At 40.0% G+C, this 20,260-nt stretch overlaps 1 protein-coding gene across 1 annotated transcript in view; it reads left to right on the forward strand.

Moving 5' to 3' along the window:
* LOC127660683 (tetratricopeptide repeat protein 7A-like) overlaps positions 1-20,260 on the forward strand; it is a 47,431-nt gene that overhangs the window by 19,182 nt on the left and 7,989 nt on the right. The window contains exons 14-19 of the mRNA XM_052151048.1: positions 1,528-1,600; positions 1,929-2,089; positions 5,464-5,580; positions 5,981-6,084; positions 6,178-6,312; positions 17,632-17,834. Of these exons, the coding sequence (XP_052007008.1) occupies positions 1,528-1,600; positions 1,929-2,089; positions 5,464-5,580; positions 5,981-6,084; positions 6,178-6,312; positions 17,632-17,834 (793 nt within the window). The remainder of the gene's footprint in view (positions 1-1,527; positions 1,601-1,928; positions 2,090-5,463; positions 5,581-5,980; positions 6,085-6,177; positions 6,313-17,631; positions 17,835-20,260) is intronic.

Below are 20,260 nucleotides of genomic sequence, written 5' to 3' on the forward strand. Positions count from 1 at the left end.
AATGTGGTCATTTTTGTGGGTAGAGACGGCACAGTTGGGCACCAACAGTGACGTCACTCTAACCTCTCATTCGCCGATTAGATGGAAAACATGGGGACAGCCTCCCAGCTACAGCAAAAGGGTAAGTGGCATTTAATAAGCATTTACCCTGTGGCTGGATGAGTGAGAGGGAGAGCTGGCCTGGAGAGGTATACTCCATATGTTCACTCTGACCTTAGGGCCTGGTTGAGGAAGTAGCATTCTCGTATGGGTGGCTAAAGAGTGTGAACCTCTGGCTCTGAACTCTATGGTTGGATACAAGCATGGGAGGAGGTGCCGACAGGGTGACACTTGGGTTGGTGGGGGAAGATGTGGCAGAATGATCCACCCTTCCGGCTTGTCATCGTCGCCCCGCCTCTTAGGGCCGCCCTTCAGCCAGGCTCACGACGGGAGTTGGGCAGGAGAGCAATATGTAACATTATATTATTACTTGTCAGTCATTGTAATTGTGGGATTAGGGAGGAGTGGTGTCTTTTATCAAATGTTTTATAAACCTTGAAGTGCATGCTGTGGAATAAGCTATGTGCCATCCTCATTTCCAAGTGAACATGAAAAACAATCAGTAAGGACAAAAGTACATTTTGGCGATGGATAAAGGCCAACACGGAGCGACAGAGAGAGGAAAGAGAAAGAAAAAAAAAACCTCACTTACCGGTTCTCTGATGCACCGTTTTTTGGTCCTCGATCACTCCTCTCAGGCAGATGGCAGCTGCTCCTCCCCGGGTGGACCGGAGTCAGACCAACAACCCCCGGCGGACAGAATGCCCCTCCACGTGCCTGGTGACTCGTGGGGACACCTCCGCCCCTGGCAGCGGCCCTAGCTTTCCAGGTGGTCGGAGAGTCGCTTCCCTCCTCCCCTCGCAGACGGCGGTCTTCTTTCGACACCTCCACATTTCTTGGGTACGGCAGGGAATTCCTCCACCCCTGGAAGCGGCACTATTGCTCCAGGTGGTTGGGGAGTCCAGTCGGGCTACCCCGTCCCCCGGCAGATGGCAGCAGCGCTCCTCTGGGTGGACGGCAGTGTTGAGAACTCAGCGACAGCATCCCTCCTCCCTCCAGGGTTTTGGCACCAATGTAAAGTGGTAAAAGGGAAAGGAGGAGGCGAGAACCAGCTTGACAATATAAATAATAGTTTTAATAATAAACTGAACGAAAAACACACAAACATAAACACACAGAGCAGCTGCCTGTAATTCTCTTTATCCCTCGCGTGTCCCCATCAGGCTAATTGGGGACCAGGCGTGCGTTGTTCCAGCCCGGCCCCACCCTCCTCCGCTCTACAATTAAGTAAACAGTTTTTTTTTTACTACATTAAGAGCACATTTTACTGAAAATCATGCTGTTCAAAGCAATTTCCAATTCATTCCTATGGTACATTCTGTAAAGCGAAAGTGTCTAAGGGGCGGATTTTAACAAAGGGTAATTTGTGGGGTGATTGACAAACTGTGAGTTGTAAACTGAACTGAATTTGTTGTTGTTTGACCACAGGGCACACTCACTAGACCCTCAGGACCCTCAGATCTCCTTTTACCTCTCTCTGCAGCTTGCCCTCGTGCGACAGGTCAGCAGCTTAACACTAACTAGAACAAGAAACTAGTCAGGATATCAGATTTGTGCTTTTTATGTCTTTCATGAAAAGAAATTCACATTAATCTCTTTCCTTAATAATGGGAAAGTTCACTCAAAAATGAAAATTCTATCACCATTTATTCACCATCATATTGTTCCAAATATAAGATATGCCTTAATTTCCTCCATAGAAAAAAAAGGAGATGTTAGACAGATGTTGCATTCACCAATCACTTTTATTGTATGGCAAATAGATGTTCATATATTGCCTGTTTTTTCAGTCTGTGTTATTTACCTCATTCTTTGTGTGTGTGGTATAGGTGTCAGAAGCGATGGAGCCCTTGCAGTCGGCTCTGACAGTACGAGGAGATGACCTGCACTCTCTACACCTGCTGGCTCTTCTGCTCAGTGCCCAGAAACACTACCAACATGCCCTGGACACACTTAAACTCGCCCTCTGCCAGTACCCAGACAACTTCAAGTATGTGTGTGTGTGTGTGTGTGTCAGGTTTAGCTGTTTTTGAAAAAGCCATATGGGGACTTTTTTGAAAGAGCCATATGGGGTTTTGTGTCCTCTTCCCTATTCGAAGAAACCCCTAACCTTAGGAAATTCTCTTGACATTTACTCATCCTCATGCCATCCCATATACACTCACCTAAAGGATTATTAGGAACACCATACTGATACTGTGTTTGACCCCCTTTCGCCTTCAGAACTGCCTTAATTCTACGTGGCATTGATTCAACAAGGTGCTGAAAGCATTCTTTAGAAATGTTGGCCCATATTGATAGGATAGCATCTTGCAGTTGATGGAGATTTGTGGGATGCACATCCAGGGCACGAAGCTCCCGTTCCACCACATCCCAAAGATGCTCTATTGGGTTGAGATCTGGTGACTGTGGGGGCCATTTTAGTACAGTGAACTCATTGTCATGTTCAAGAAACCAATTTGAAATGATTCGAGCTTTGTGACATGGTGCATTATCCTGCTGGAAGTAGCCATCAGAGGATGGGTACATGGTGGCTATAAAGGGATGGACATGGTCAGAAACAATGCTCAGGTAGGCCGTGGCATTTAAACGATGCCCAATTGGCACTAAGGGGCCTAAAGTGTGCCAAGAAAACATCCCCCACACCATTACACCACCACCACCAGCCTGCACAGTGGTAACAAGGCATGATGGATCCATGTTCTCATTCTGTTTACGCCAAATTCTGACTCTACCATCTGAATGTCTCAAAAGAAATCGAGACTCGTCAGACCAGGCAACATTTTTCCAGTCTTCAACTGTCCAATTTTGGTGAGCTCTTGCAAATTGTAGCCTCTTTTTCCTATTTGTAGTGGAGATGAGTGGTACCCGTGGGGTCTTCTGCTGTTGTAGCCCATCCACCTCAAGGTTGTGCATGTTGTGGCTTCACAAATACTTTGCTGCATACCTCGGTTGTAACGAGTGGTTATTTCAGGCAAAGTTGCTCTTCTATCAGCTTGAATCAGTCGGCCCATTCTCCTCTGACCTCTAGCATCAACAAGGCATTTTCACCCACAGGACTGCCGCGATACTGGATGTTTTTCCTTTTCACACCATTCTTTGTAAACCCTAGAAATGGTTGTGCGTGAAAATCCCAGTAACTGAGGAGATTGTGAAATACTCAGACCGGCCCGTCTGGCACCAACAACCATGCCACACTCAAAATTGCTTAAATCACCTTTCTTTCCCATTCTGACATTCAGTTTGGAGTTCAGGAGATTGTCTTGACCAGGACCACACCCCTAAATGCATTGAAGCAACTGCCATGTGATTGGTTGATTAGATAATTGCATTAATGAGAAATTGAACAGGTGTTCCTAATAATCCTTTAGGTGAGTGTATGTATGACTTTATTTCCCCTTCTGTCACAAAAGGCCAATGAGAATTGGCGAACAGAATTTGCATGTCTCTCCACGGGACATATGTGTATAAAAGGAGGGAATTGTGCATCTGTTTAGTCTGATTTTTTCTTCGGAGCCGAGCGGTTGTTTGTCCAGCGAGTTGATGTTCATGACTGTTCCACTCAACCCTCTACAGAGCTTTGCCGTTTGCTTCCAACCGGGTCCAAGATGAGACCGGCTCGCCGTACTGCCAGTCTGATGTCTCCTACGGACCCCCCGGGCTGGATGATGACATTGGCGCTGCATCGGAGAGCGTCGCGGCGTCTGACGGTTACTGACAGCGTCTGAGGGTCGGCCGTCATGCTTGTCCGGGCTGCCATGAGTGTGGGGCTGGACTGAAACCAATTCGGTGGAGGAATTCCCGACCAGACCCACTACGGGTACTAATTACTCTGATGGAGGGGACGAGACGTTGTGTCCCTCTTGCCACAACACCATACCAACCACTGTAAAGGCTAAACATATGCACGATTCCCTCCTTTTATACCCGTATGTCCAGGGGAGAGACATGCAAATTCTGTTCTCAATTCTCATGGGCCTTTCTCAAAGCTCAGAGGCAACTGAGGCTCTCAAGAGAGACCCCTAGTGTCACTTCACCGACACAACGTCTCGTTCCCTCCATCAGGGAACGGGGTTACGACAGTAACCTAGACGTTCTTCTGCTAAACACAAAGATATTTAGAAGAATATCTCTGCTCTGTAGGTCCATACAATGCAAGTGAATGGTGACCAAAACTTTGAAGTTCCAAAAAGCACATAAAGGCAGCATAAAAGTAATCTATATGACTCAATCGTTTAAATCCATGTCTTCTTAAGTGGTATGATAGGTGTGGGTGAGAAACAGATCAAAATGTAAGTACCTTTTTACTATAAATCTCCACTTTCACTTTCCCATTCTTCTTCTTTTGTTTTTGGTGATTTGTATCTTTGTGCATATCGCCACCTGCTGGGCACGGAGGAGAATTTATGGTAAAACAAAACTCTATATTTAGCTGTTTCTCACCAGTACCTATAACGTGCAGCATATGTGCAGCATTTATTAAATAATATAAAATAATACAATTTTTCTCATTTGTCTCAAAAAATCAGAAAATTGTGGAATTAAAATTGGTTGCGTTTCATGTTAACTTTAAGTAAAGGATTTATTTCACTTGACACCTGACATCGTGAATACACATTTACCCATGTACCTCATCACTGCACTACTGCTGTTTCAGTGCTACTGCACACACAGCATCAGGCCCCTCTGAGGAGCCTCTGTCAGTCAGAGCATCTCACTTCTGTATCTCTGCTTTATCTGCTCTGTTGCCCCTCTTTACACACACACATTCAGCCCTCCTCCCTCCAGCACTCACTGTTGTCCACCCACTCAGTAAACCTTTACAGAGAGACACTTCAGGGGAAGAAATCTCCAGAGAGCTGCAGAACTGCTTCCGTATGAAGCCAGACAGGTAACCGGGCCTGAAGGAGAGCTACTGTATGGTTACATATTAGATGTCGTACAAGTGGTTCAAGAGAGCAGGGTTCCTAATGGCAGATATAATACCAATTTAATGTATATACTGTAAAAAGCAATTTAGTGCAAATAAATGAGACAAGCACAAAATGTATATTTTTTTCTCAATATATACTCAAACTACCAAAATTTGCATTGTTAATTAATCCACAAGGATGACTATTGTGGAAAATAAATTACTAATTGTGAATGCAATCTCTAAAATAATTAAAAAAAAATCCTTATCTAGTAATTACAATTGACTGGAAAAGTCATGTCAATTACTTTTTCAGAAAAAGGTGGGAATTATGTGTTTCCCAAATTGCATAATTTCACAACATAAGTACTTTGTAGAAGTACTTTTAGGTTTGTTCTCTTTTTTTTGCGCTGTAGTTTATTAATTGTTGGTGTCTTTGTGTTTTTGTTTAGTCTTCTCTTTACCAAAGTGAAGCTGGATGAAGCTTTGTTTGGCCCGGCAGTAGCTTTACAGGCATGTGAAGAATTGCTGCACTTGTGGCAGAGTCGCTATGACTTCACTCGACTCAGGTAAAGTGCTCTACATAGGTGGTTAATCATTAAAATATTTAACAATTCTGTTTCCTTATGGTACTTTTACTTCATGTACTTCCTATATACAAACTACTGTACATACTACACAAAAATACTAAACTGAAAATATGTTTTTGGTCAGAAGATCTGGGATAGTTTGAGGGTGAGTAAATGATGAGAGACTACACTGAAGATGTTTAATTTGTTGAAAAGATACAACTCAAAATGCAATTAATTAGCAAATTGGGCACCACTAGCAGGAAAAACTGTATGGTTCTGTTTTCTTTTAAATGGAACTAGTTCTGAATAAGACTTGAGTTGTGTTTTTATAAGTGTTTCAAGTGTATGCTTGAGTGTGTTAGATGCTGTATTTTAATGCTTTTGGTGTCTGTTCCAGTGAAGAGGATGACAATAGCAGTATACCACCTGATCCAGGCCCTCTTAGCAGCAAAGGAAGCGGCCTCCATCTCACACTCCCAGACTTCCAAGAGACAGAAACAGGTGTGTATAAGTGTGTGAATGAGTGTGTGTGTTTTGTGTGTGTGTGATTGTATGTGTGTACAAGTAACCGAGACGTGTGTAATGTTGTGTCAGGGTCTCAGAGCGCTCCATCTTTAGCTGTGTCACGTCTGGAGCAAGCCTTATCTGAGGTATCTGCCCTTAGCTCCAACCACAGACAGGGCCCCGCCTACATTTGGACCACACTGGAACGCATATGGCTGCAAGCAGGTATGTTATAAGTGAAATTAATAAATTAATTACAGCTTATTAAGAGAGAAAATTACTGAGATTTTTAATCTATATCACTATGAAATGTAATCACCAGTGCCTCTTCAAGTCAACATAAAATGCTGTTTGTAACCCATTTAACCCATCAGATTGATGCAAAATATACAGCAAGACAAACAATGCTGTATTTGGTGACCAGTATTTGGAGGTTCACCCTTGAGAACACCTTTTATTGTCATAACTTTTGGTTAACATGGCTTTAGAAAGACTGCATTACATTCATCTGTAGCCCAAAACAAAGCCTAAATAACTATTTGTTCAAAACAATTTCCCACCCCCACGGCCTACGTGATGTCAGATGACAAGAAAAGGAATTTTAGAGGCAGAGCAATTTAGTATATTTTGATGACAGTTTACTGAGATTTATTTTTCTATGGGTCTATTTTGATTTCATGTAATATTTTTGGGAAGTCCTTGAAGCACTGTAAAGGCCTGACATTATTTGTAATGTTATTTTTGCATTATTTGTATACTGCTCTGTGTGAAATGCATTTCCCAGGGATCTTATATTAGGTGTTTGTGCCCTCTTGTTCCCATTCCCATCATTCCTCTGGCATGGGTTCATTTCCTGTCTAAATTGGGACAGGAATGGGAGAGTACAAGCAGAGCTTTTCATTTCCTTAAGAGAATGGCAATGCTGTAATACTGATAGTTTTAAATAGTAAGGTCCCAGTTTATCTGTTCTGAAAGAAGTCCACTATTCTTCATGCAACAAACATTTCCCTTTTTTACATCCACTTTTATGTATAACGTGTGAACCTTAGCTAAAAGTAATTAAGTAATCATAAAGTAGCAAAGTAAAAAATTGAAGTCATATCATTTCTGAAAATTGAAAACTGATATGCAAATATTATACCAGATTTTCTTTTCCTGAAGGAAATGCCAGTGTTTGCAAGGCAATAAAAGAGTAGTGTTTAGTTTTTAGTTCTACTTCAGTTTAAGGGTTTGGTTCTATGTAACACAACGCATCTTTGCAGGTTAAAGGCAGCTATTTAATTAAAGAAAAAAATAGACTGATCACATTTTGGTATGCCAATTAATGCAAGAAAGAAGACCAATCGCAATTTAGAATGTACATATTTTTTTTTTTTCTGAAATAGTTTTGCCTGCCTTTCCCTTTTTCTTTGCCAAATATTTAAATGGCATTACTATAGTAAGCATATTTGATGGTATTTGTAGTAAAACCATAGTAACCACAAGAATTGCCTTGGGTAATCTATAGTAGTTTTTTTACTGTATTAAAACCATGGTTTCTGCCAAAAAACGAAATACAAAAACAAAACTTGGTTAGCCTACAACATTCATGGATACTACTATACTATAGAAAAATTATTTCTGCAAAAACTATGGGTATTATTGTCTATAATATTACTATAGTAAAACCTTAGTTAAAATATGGTACTTGTATAGTAAAACCATAATAACCACAAAATTATTATTTTTATTACAATAGTTTTCATTTTACTATATGATCACTATGCTTTTACTATGAATATCATAGTTAAAATATGATAAATATAGTAAAACCATGGTAAATTTATTGCGAGGGCATGCAAAAATGATTGTGAAGAAACGCTAACTATTGAAGGGAACACAAATCTTATTGCAATGGAATGCAAGCTATTTAGAGGGAGCACATCTTATTGAGAGAGAATGCAAACAATTGCAAGGAAACGCAAAACTTATTCCGAGGGAACGCAGACTATTGAGAGATAAAGCAAAATTTATTGCGAGGGCGCACAAAATATATTGTGAGGGCATGCAAAACTTATTACAAGGGAACACAAAACGTATTGCGATGGAACACAAAACTTATTATGAGGGAACACAAAACGTATTGCGATGGAACACAAAACATATTGCGAGGGGATGCAAACTATTGCAAGGGAACAAAAAACGTATTGCGAGGGAATGCAAAACTTATTGCTAGGGAACACAACTTATTGCGAGGGAACACAAAGATTATTGCGATCGAATGTAAAACTTATTACGAGGGAACACAAAATGTATTGCGATGGAACACAAAACTTATTACGAGGGAACACAAAAGGTATTGCGATGGAACACAAAACTTATTACGAGGGAACACAAAAGTTATTGCGATGGAACACAAAACTTATTACGAGGGAACACAAAACGTATTGCGATGGAACACAAAACTTATTACAAGGGAACACAAAACGTATTGCGATGGAACACAAAACATATTGCGAGGGGATGCAAACTATTGCAAGGGAACAAAAAACGTATTGCGATGGAACACAAAAACGTATTACGAGGGAACACATTTTACATTTACATTTATGCATTTGGCAGACGCTTTTATCCAAAGCGACTTACAGTGCAGTTATTACAGGGACAATCCCCCCAGAACAACCTGGAGTTAAGTGCCTTGCTCAAGGACACAATGGTGGTGGAAAACGTATTACGAGGGAACACAAAACGTATTGCGATGGAACACAAAACTTTTTGTGAGGGAATGCAAACTTTTGCAAGGGAACAAAAAACATATTGCAAGGGAAAGCAAAATTATTACGAGGGAACACAAAACGTATTGCGATGGAACACAAAACTTATTACGAGGGAACACAAAACTTTTTGTGAGGGAATGCAAACTATTGCAAGGGAACAAAAAACATATTGCAAAGGAAAGCAAAACTTATTACGAGGGAACACAAAATGTACTGCGATGGAACAAAACTTTTTGTGAGGGATTGCAAACTATTGCAAGGGAACAAAAAAACATATTGCGATAGAACAAAAAACTTATTACGAGGGAACACAAAACGTATTGAGATGGAACACAAAACTTATTACGAGGGAACACAAAACCTATTGAAATGGAACACAAAACTTATTACGAGGGAACACAAAACGTATTGAGATGGAACACAAAACTTATTACGAGGGAACACAAAACCTATTGAAATGGAACACAAAACTTATTACGAGGGAACACAAAACGTATTGCGATGGAACACAAAACGTATTACGATGGAATTCAACACTTATTGAGAGGGGATGCAAACTAATGCGAGGGCACGCAAACAGGATATTTTTTACTTTAATCGTCAATTTGAATTTTTTTTATTTATAATAAAGCAAACATCCACTGCAAACCTAAGGTTAAAATGATTAATAAAACAAAGTTGGAATGGGGCCTGCATATATGAATTCATTGCAAACAATTGTGGAGGAGAAAAATTTAAATCGAATGTCCCTCCATTTCCAAAGACGATAAAAAATATCTTTATTTCTTGGTGTAAAAGCAAATCGTTCACAGGGATTCTGTGTTAAAAAACAAATACAAACACACAGCAGGCATCTGTTAATGAACATGTACTGTAGTTTGTGCTGTTGGAAGTTCTGAATGCCAGAGTAGAGCTGCAGATGTGTGTGAGGACTTCAGCTTACACAGCACTCCATACATGACCTTATTTAGACATGACGATGAATATGCCTCTATGAGTTTGTGCATGTGAGTGTGATTGAGTGTGTTATTTTGGGGAGTGGGTGGGGTTGGCCTGTGTGTGTTTGCGATTGCAATTATGTTGCCAAAGGTCGATTTTAAAACATCTGTGCTAAATTGCAACATATGCACGATTTTTAAGGTTGGTGCAATCTTGGCTAATATAATGGAGCATGTATATATTCACTCCGATCCTTCACTCTGAGAGTATGATGGATGTGGCAGCAAATACGTGTTTGAGAGTGTTGATGTTCCAGATGGCTGTGTCATGCCCGTGAAGTCGGAGACATTTCATAAACATGAATCATCATCACTCTATGCATGATATCAAGAAGAGGTTCTCATGATATAACAGATCACAGATATCCCAAATGTTTATTGTCTGTGATGTGACTTTATAATGTCACACAATATGATTTTTACATGGAAATTGATGTCAGATATCATTAAATTGAAGACTAATTAAAGAGATCTTAAAAGGCATTCTTAGCAGCTTCAGTTACAGATATCTGAAATTAACATTGCAACCAGTGAAAACTAAATTCCAGATATGAACAGATATTAGCATTTTTATTAGTTTTAATTCAGTTATTCATATCAGGAATGGGCATTTACACTAGTAACAATGTTATTATTGATAAAATAAAGTACATCGCTGATATGTGTATTTTGAATTTCAACTAGTCAGATATTAATTATAAATATATAAAAGGGTTGAATGACAGATAATTGTGAAATTCAACTAGTAAAAATTAACATTGCCACCAGTGAAAACTAAATTCAAGACATCAACAGTGTGGTGATGTGGGCGTGATCAAGCGACGTCTGTGGAGAGCGAGGCTGGGACAGGAAGAACGGTAAGGACTGACACCTGTGGGAAATTATCTCTTACAGCTGTTCTGTGATACAGTGAGAGCTGGAGAGGGATAAAAAGGGAGTCCAGACCATCAGAGGGGAGAGACACACGCAGCCGAGTTCTTGTGTGTGTGTGTGTTGTGTGCATTTATTACGCTGAAAAGGAAACCCATTTATGTTACACTGAAAGTGTGTGAAAATAAAGACTTGTGTTGAACATTTTCCGGGCCCTCGCTTAATCCGTGAGAAGAAAGTCAGAGACCTTGTCACAGTGGTGTCGAAACCCGGGAATTTGGTGGAAGTCCTCGCCCTTCGCTGATCTGATCAAGACTATTACTAGCATTCACTAAATGCAACATCAAGCACTGCTTGAGCTGTGCCAGGAACAGGAGCAGTGATTGCAGGTTATCCTTAAAGCTCAAGCAGAGGACCGACAGGTGCTACGGAGCTTGATACCCTTAGCCAGAGGATGACCCGGAGGAATTTGTAGAGCTGTTTGAGCATGCTTCGGAAGCAGCAGGATGGCCAGAATCCCAGTGGGTTGTCCGCCTACTGCTGAGAGAAGCACAACTGGCAGTCCAACAACTACTCGTTGCCAACTTCCTGGGTATCAGGACTTGAAACTTGCCATCTTGCAATAGGTTTGCCATAGCACAGAGCAGCACCACCTGCGCTTCTGCTTGCTGATGCTTGGTGAGCTCGGCCGTCCATTTGCCTTTGGATACAAGGCAGCGGGTGAAGGTAAGGTGTGTGCACGGGAATATAAAAAATTACCCTGTAGTGATGGTCATTATTCAATTTCGGTGACAAAAGCATAGTGTCCAGGCTGCAGTTAGTCCCCGCCTCTCCCATCCACTAATCTTGGGTACAAATTGGCCAGCATTTACTACTTTATAAGGGCAATGTGTGTATGGGTCCTACAACAAAACGTATCAGTGTGTGGTGTGTGATTTGCTGGCTGAAGTGGCTGTGCCAAGGCTGTCAATGTCAGCTCCATGTCAGGAAGACGCAAGGGAGGGGGAAGTCTTGGCTTCCCCAGCCCATAGAGGATTCCCTGCAGGGGATTTCTCTCTGGAGCAAACACGAGATGAGACACTTTGGCACGCCTTTGATCAAGTGAAAGTGATTGATGGTCAACGCCTCCAGCCAGACATTGCACTTGCAAATCTGTATTTTTTTAATTATCAAGGATCAGTTGTATCGAGTGACGCAGGACACTCAGACATAGGAGGATACAACCCTATTGTTAATGCCATGAATGTCAGCTGGTGAATCCGCCGGCCACTCCATGACTGCCGTTGCGCCCTCTTCCGTTAATCGAGGGCCCCTTAAAAGGAATTGATATGGACCTCGTCGCCATTAGAGCAGATGGCATGTGGACTAGTGGACTATGCAACATGATGTCCGGAAGCAGTGCCTCTGCACAACATTTCAACGCGAAATGTTGCTGAGACACTCTTCAGAATAATCAGCAACAGAGAGCATATGTTGTAACTTAACAATATTTCAGAGGTGGAAGAATGCTGTTCTATAAACATTGGAAATTTTATTTTCAAAGACAGCTTGGTATCAAATATAACACATCATTTCTTCACTGTAGAAGATCACTTCCCTTCATTTACACATACAAAGTGTTAGCAGTCTTATAAATAGGACCTAAACCATGCTAATGCAAGTCCACTCATGCCAACATTATTCAAGAGAACTCTGATAAGTGCGGTCTCTGTATTATGATGGGGCCTAAATCCTGACAGAAATTGTTCATATATACCAGTTCTCTGTAGAAATGAACATAGTTTGGATGACTTTTCAGATTAGAAATCGGTCCATAATTAGCCAATTATCTAGGATCAAACTGTGGCTTCTTAATAAGCGGTTTGATAACTGCCATTTTAAAGTTTCTTTGGACATGTCCTAAAGATAGTGAGGAGTTAACAATATTTTTTAAGAATTAACAAAAAAAGGTTCTGAGATTACAGAGGTGAATAACTCTTTTAAGAGTTTAGTTGGTATCGGATCTAACATACCCAGCCATGGCCAAAAGTATTGGCAGTGACATACATTTTGTGTTTGGCAAAGTTTGCTGCGTCAATATTTGTAGATTTTTTTTCTTCACATTTTTCTATGGTATACTGTAAAACAATGATAAGCATTTCATGAGTTTTAAAGGCTTTTATTGGCAAAATCATTCAATATATGCAAAGAGTCAATATTTACTGTGTTTACCCTTGTTCTTCATAACCTCTGCAATTCGCTCTGGCATGCTGGATATCAGCTTCTGGGCCAAAATCCTGACTGATGGCGATCCATTCTTGCCTTATTAGTGCTAAGAGTTTATTATAATTTGTGGGCTTCTGCTTGTCCACTCGCCTTTTGAGGATTGACCACAGGTTTTCTATGGGATTAAGATCCAGGGATTTGCCTGAATCCGGATACAAAATTTCAATGTAATTGCTTCTGGATCGTTGGGAGAAGTTGCTCTTGCTAGACGTTTTGATACCATTCTTTATTCATAGCAGTGTTTTTGGGCAGAATTGTGAGAGAGCCCACTCCCTTGGATGAAAAGCTACCCCACACTTGGATGGTCTCAGGATGCTTCACTTTTGGCACGACACAGGACTCATGGTAGCGTTCACCTTTTCTTCTCTGGACTATCAATTTTCCAGATGTCCCAAACAATCAGAAGGGGGCTTCATCAGAGAAAATAACTTTGCACCAGTCTTCTACTGTCCAATCCTTGTACTTCCTACAGAATTTCAGTCTGTCCTTGATGTTTTTCTTGGAGAGAAGTGGCTTCTTTGCTGCCCTTCTTGACACCAGACCATTGTCCAAAAGTCTTTGCCTCACTGTGCGTGCAGATGCACTCACACCAACCTACTGCCAATATTGAGCAAGCTCTGCACTGGTGGTGACACGATTCCGTAGCTGACTCCTCAGGAGGAGACGGTCCTGGTACTTGCTGGACACTCTGGGACGTCCTGAAGCTTTCTTCACTGCAGTTGAACCTCTCTCCTTGAAGTTTTTGATGATATGGTAAATGGTTCTTTCAGGTGCAATATTCTTTGCAGCAATTTCCTTGCATGTGATGCCATTTTGATGCAAAGCGATGATGGCTGCACGTCCTTCTTTAGAGGTAACGATTGCTAACAAGAACACAATGATTCCCTCCTTTTATAGCAATCAATCTGCTCTTATAATCCAATCATAATGATGGAGTGATTTCACCTGACTAGTACTCGTTCACACTTTCCCAAGTGCTGCTGATATGATTAATGAAATTATGTTAGCTGGTCATTTTGTGCCAGGGCCAAAAAACTGTGAAATTTGGGTTTTTGAGATGAAGTTAATTTTTTTGGCCAATGAAGCTTTTTGCAATTATTTAAAATGCATCTGAACACTCTTTACAATAATCTAGAAACTATGTGAATCAACACCACAACAACTGAAGCAGAACACTTTGCGCAATACAATTTATGTCACTGCCAAAGTGCCAATACTTTTGACTACGGCTGTAAATATTGTTGCTTTTGCTCTTTGATAAGTTTTGTTAGGTCTTCATGATCTATGACAGCAAAGGATTTAATTTGCTCATGAGGAAATATATGAGACACTGTTTTCTGAGGTTCAGTGACAGTTGATTGCATAATTCCAATTTTATTTCTGATGATTTCTATTTTATCAGTAAAGAAATTCACAAAGTTATTACTATTGTGCTGTGACAGAATATCTGGTTCAGTCTATGCTTTATTCCTTAACAATTTAGCCACAGTACTGAATAAACACCTTGGATTGTTGTGGTTATTTTCTATGGGTTTGCTATAATATGCTAACCTGGCAGCTTTTAATGCCTTTCTGTAGCTACAGATACTATCCTTCCATGCTCTGTGAGATACCTCTAATTTTGTATTCTTCCACTTGCGCTCCATTTTCCAAGCTGCTCTCTTGAGATGATGAGTTTGATCATTGTACCATGGCGCAGGGTTTTTTTCTTTAATTATCTTTCATCGAAGGGGGTGACACTATCAAGAGTGCTAGAGAAGACTGTATTTATATTTTCTGTTATTACATCAAGTTCTTCTAGATTTTTGGCTTACTAAGTATGCAATACAATTTTGGAAGATTAAAAATTAAGCTATCTTTAGTGGACGAAAGAAAAGTTCTTTCAAAAAAATTAAATCTAGCGTATGATTATGGTGATGAGTTGGTCCTGTCACATTTTGTCTGAGAATATTAATAAATGCTAATCCCAATGTGTCATTTTCGTTATCTATGTGAATGTTGAAGTCACCAACAATTAAAGCTCTATCTATAGTTACTACAAGATCTAATAGAAAATGAGCAAATTCACCAAGGAAATCTGAGTATGGCCTGGATGATCTATATGCTGTATCGAGGGCAAAAGACAGCTTTTTTATTATTTATATCTGACGATGTCACATAATGTTAAGCATTATTAGTTCAAAAGACTTAAATTTATGTCCTGTCCTCTGATTAACACCAAAAACTTTTAGTTCTGTAAATTGTAGCAACACCTCCTCGACCCCTCAGACGAGGCTCATGTTTATAACAATAATCTGTGGGAGTAGATTCATTTTAACTAATCTGATCCGGTTTAAGCCAGGTTTCAGTCAAACAGAGTGCATCCAAACTATGATCTGTAATAATTTCATTTACAATTAGTGCTTTGGTAGAAAGAGATCTAATGTTTAGTAGCCTTAACTTTATATGATGTTTATCTTAAAAAGAAAAATAATTCATATTTTTTTTTCTAAATGATTTAGTGAGGGGTTTGTGTTTGCTAGTTCAGGGAACAGACACAGTCTCTATATGATATCTAGGTGGTATGGCCTCTGTGTTGCAGTTTATGTGACCTGTGTGAGGTCTCTAGGCAGCTAGCAGTGATTCAGATTAACCAGTTTGTCTGCTTCCTGGCTTGGGCCCCAGTTTGTTTAATACTATCACTATTAAGTCTATGAGCCAAATTACTAGAGAGGAGAGCGGCACCTTCCCTGGAGGGATGAAGTCTGTCTCTCTTTAGCTGGTCAGGTCTACCCCAAAAACTCTTCCACCTGTCTATAAATCTTGTGGTATTCTCCGGACACCACTCAGACATCATGCCATTCAGTGACACTAATTTATTATAAACCTCCTCACCATGACGAGCAGGGAGGTGGGCAAAGCATATTACAGTGTCTGACATTGGTTTTGCTTTAATATTATCTTTAGTGATCTCTGACTGGCGAAGCCAGACATTGTTAATGCCAACATGAATAACAATTTTAGAAAATCTACTTTTAGCGTTAGCCAGAACTTGTAAATTTGATCTGATGTCAGAAGCTCGAAATACATTTAACAATAGTGACTGGAACCTCTATTTCCACGTTCCTTGCAACAGAATCACCTATTACAAAGGTTCTTTCACAATGATTCTCAGTGGGCACATCAATGAGAGGGGAGAATTGACTGGAATCCCTAACAGGAATGGGAAAGTAGCTTTGTTTTGCTGAGCGAGTATGCTGCCGAGACGTCATCCAAACGCCCTGCTGTGGGGCTCTACCGCCGGAAACCAAAGTGTGTGTGTGTTGGTCGCTGCACTGCCCACATCCGAAACAGTATCTACTGGCTTCTCTTTCTCACTGACCTCCACTAGCAGTCTGATGCATGTCTCTAACTCAATAACCTTCTCTGTCAGTTCCTTACATGTATCACATGTAAATCCCTCACTGCTGACAGAAGAAGCTATAGTAAACATGTGGCATGTGATGCAGGAAGAAATAACATGAGCGGATTCAATTACTAACTGCAATTGTTTGTTGTTGTTGTGGTTGTTCTTGAGTTGGTAGGGTTTGAGATCGATGTGGTTCTATGGGGTTCTTGATAAGCAGAGTTTTGAGATTGATGCAATAACCCATGTAAAACACAGAGGAGAAAACTAATCCATGCAGTCGAGATGCGAGATGTAGACAAGCAGAGAAAAAAAAAGAAAAGAAAAAGAGAAAACAGGTGTGCATGGTAAAATACATGCAATTCAAACAGTAGAATAGCAGAAAAATCCAAAGCACATGGTAAAATGGTAAAGGATACAACAATGAACATATAAGAACATTTGCTACTACTGAGGTTGAGGTACGGGCAGGTTTAGGAGTAAGGGTTAGGGTTAGGATTAGAGTTAGGTTTTGGGTAGGGTGACCAGATTCCTGCTTGTGGAAAATGGGACAGCCCCATCCCAGCAAAAATTAAATTGACAAATCCTTACCTAGGCACAGATCAATGCGAAGTAGAGGGTGCATCCAAATGATATGAGATAGGAATTTTGGGCTTTCATGAGCTGTATGCCAAAATCATCAGTATTAAAACAATAAAAGACCTGAAATATTTCAGTCGGTGTGCAATGAATCTAAAATATATGAAAGTTTAATTTTTATCATTACATTATGGAAAATAATGAACTTTATCACAATATGCTAATTTTTTGAGAAGGACCTGTAAGTCCTTTATGCAAGTCTTGTTTGGATGTAAAGTTGCTGAGAATAAGTTTTCAGAGACATGTGTTTTAAAATTATGAGGGGAGGGGAAATAATATAGGCACATTTTTAACCATGGAGGGTTGTGTTGTTGTTTTCCTATGGATGTATTTAAAATTTAGATATGCCCTGTACAGTTGGCATCCTCAGCGAAAGACAGGGATTCCACTCTCCGATTGGAATTGTACTTTCTCTCTTAGGTCTGATAACAAAAAGAACTAATTAATTCACTGATTCTTGACAAATACATTTGACTTTTCATTGGGGAAAGATTTAAGTTCAACTTCTTCAATAACTGTCTTTGATGTTTCTGTGTGATGTCACAGAAACCCATTACGGTATCAGAAACATTATTGACAATGTCATAGTGAGTGCTCACTGCCTCTGCTTTGTGATGTCATATGTGAACAGGGGAGTTGTTCGTGGCTGACGGGAGGATGAAGGAGGCTCAGTTCTGTGTGCAGGAAGCAGGAACTCTATTCCCCACCTCACACTCAGTGCTGCTGCTGAAAGGCCGTCTGGCCGAGCTCAGGGGCAACGACGCAGAGGCCAAGACCCTGTATGATGAAGCTCTCGCCATCAACCCCAGAGGACACCACATACTGCTGCACCTGGTGAGTGATACACATACACACCGTACACACCGGAATCATACATTTTGACATCTGAAGGTGCATATAAAAATATTTGTTTTGTGTTTGGCAATAAGAAAAGCTTTGGAGACCAGGGTGACCTGGAATGACGACTGAGCCAGTGCACATGTGGCTTTCTGTTCATACATACAGCTTTACAACCCACAGTGATATCTGAGCTAACATTAGCTCTGCCTCCACTCTCTTCTCTTATTGTGACTTCATAATGTCAGGCCCTTCGTTACTCATCTTCACTGGAGTAACTGGAGTGAAGCTAGGCCATTTTCTCACTATATTTGGCCAATCAGAGCATGGTTCCCCGCTATTTTTGGACAAAAGACGTACACTATCAATTCCCAGAGCTGATGAGATCTAATTCTGTGCTAGCTGGTGATGCCCTGCATAGTCCACACACACACATACACCCTGCCTTCATTAGAACATTGCACTACTGATAAGCACTAAACCATCAGACTTAAAAAGATATTTCACCCAGAAATGAAATTTCTGTCATCACTTACTCACCCTTATGTTGTTTTAAACCAAATGTCTCCCCTTCTTCCTTCTTCCATGGAAAAGAAGATGTTAGGCAGAATGTTAGCCTCAGTCACCATTCACTTTAGTTGTACGGAAAAAAAAAAGTAAGCAGTTAAAGAAGAAAGAAAGCCATACTGGTTTGTAACGATTTAAGGGTGAGTAAATTATGACTGAACGAGTTTGAAATCGAGTGAATTTGCCAGCTGGATTCAACGAGGAGCTGTCAACTCATTTCTATTCATTGTAACACTTCTTGCGTTGAGCGCAGCAGGGCAGCAATGCTCTCATTAAAGCAGTTCTTCCTTTGAGGTGTCATGAGCAATGAATTTCAGAGCCTCTCATTTCTGCTGACAGGGTATCGCGGAGTTAAAGAGATAATTCACCCAAAAAGGAACATTATGTCATAGTTTTCTTTCCCTCATGTTGTTCCAAACCTGGGTGAATGTCACGAAAACATGTCCAGGGACAATGTTATACCAAAAGTCATATATACAGTATATACTGTATATACTATATATATATATATATATGTATATTAATGATGCACTGATACCTGTTTTTCACTCCTGAACTCTCATCCGATCCTGATTTCGATACCAGTGATGTTGTTTAGAATATCTCTACCTCCCTTTTTGGAACTTATTGGGGGACACTTTTATATTTGTAAACACAATCCTCAAACTACACAATTTCATTATAAAATAGAGAAAACTAAAATAATTACTTAAAACATGTTTAGCCTATAATAATAATAATAATTGTTTTTAGTTTTGAGTTTTATATATTGGGATATTCCTACTTGATATCTCTGATTTCTGACAATAAAGGCATTCCATTGCCAGATGCTCAGAAGATGACGTGTAAGGAAACAAAACTGCAACGCATTTGTGCGACAGGTGAACGATTATCAAAAGAGAATATCATTTACCATGTTTTGAAACCTGTCTCTGCAAACGTTTGAGCTTTAATATCATGTTATGTAGGAAATTTGACTCATTTATCGATATTACTTAATAAAGTGAATGTTTATCACTTACTTTGTATATCTCCCTGGGTGCTGACATATTTGTGTGATGTCACGCACCTGCATCTCGCCGAAATCAGGGTTAAAGAATTCCTCACGAGTTTCCAAGTTGGAAGTCTGACTTCAACTGCCGTTCCATTGCACTTTTCCTAGTAGGATGTTCGAAGTAAATTCTTATCTATGTTGTTTATGACTGTAAAAGCTAAATGACATTTGATTAGTTGTGAATAAATTCTGGTTGGTCAATGATAAGCATTCACGGAGAGATGAAGAATTTTTCTCTTGCGCAAGTGGTACATTTCACTTGGAGTAAAGAGTTGGAAGGGGAATGTACATGGTAATCATGAAAATACACAGAGCAGAATTGTTTTTTAATCTTTAAAACAAGCATAATTTTATTTATTTAACTGTTATTTTAATGTTATTATTTTGGGGTGAAATGTATTTTCAGGTTTTGTGAGATTCACCCAGCCAAATGACTTTTTATCTTCCTTAAGTTTATAACATAACATAAACATAAAATATGACACTTTATAAAAAGGTTCCATCTCGGGGCCAGCAAAGCCTTCTCTGCTGGCGTAACATGCCAAATAAATAGTTATTTTTCATCCTTTCATTCTCAATCACCTTTTTGCCTATGTATTTTTAATCACTTTCCACTCTTAATTAATCTACAAACAAATAGTGAAAAATGAAATGTTTATCCAGTCAGAATTTATTCCTTGATGCTTACAAACAAATTGTGACAACCTTTTCAAAAAAATCACATGCCTGAAGCTGAAGCAGCGCATGAGTCTGAGCACTCCATCAGGCCTTCAGAATTTCTACAAAATCCCTCAACAGTGCT

This window comes from Xyrauchen texanus, chromosome 20, assembly GCF_025860055.1.
Source record: "Xyrauchen texanus isolate HMW12.3.18 chromosome 20, RBS_HiC_50CHRs, whole genome shotgun sequence".
NCBI classification, from domain to species: Eukaryota; Metazoa; Chordata; class Actinopteri; order Cypriniformes; family Catostomidae; genus Xyrauchen; species Xyrauchen texanus.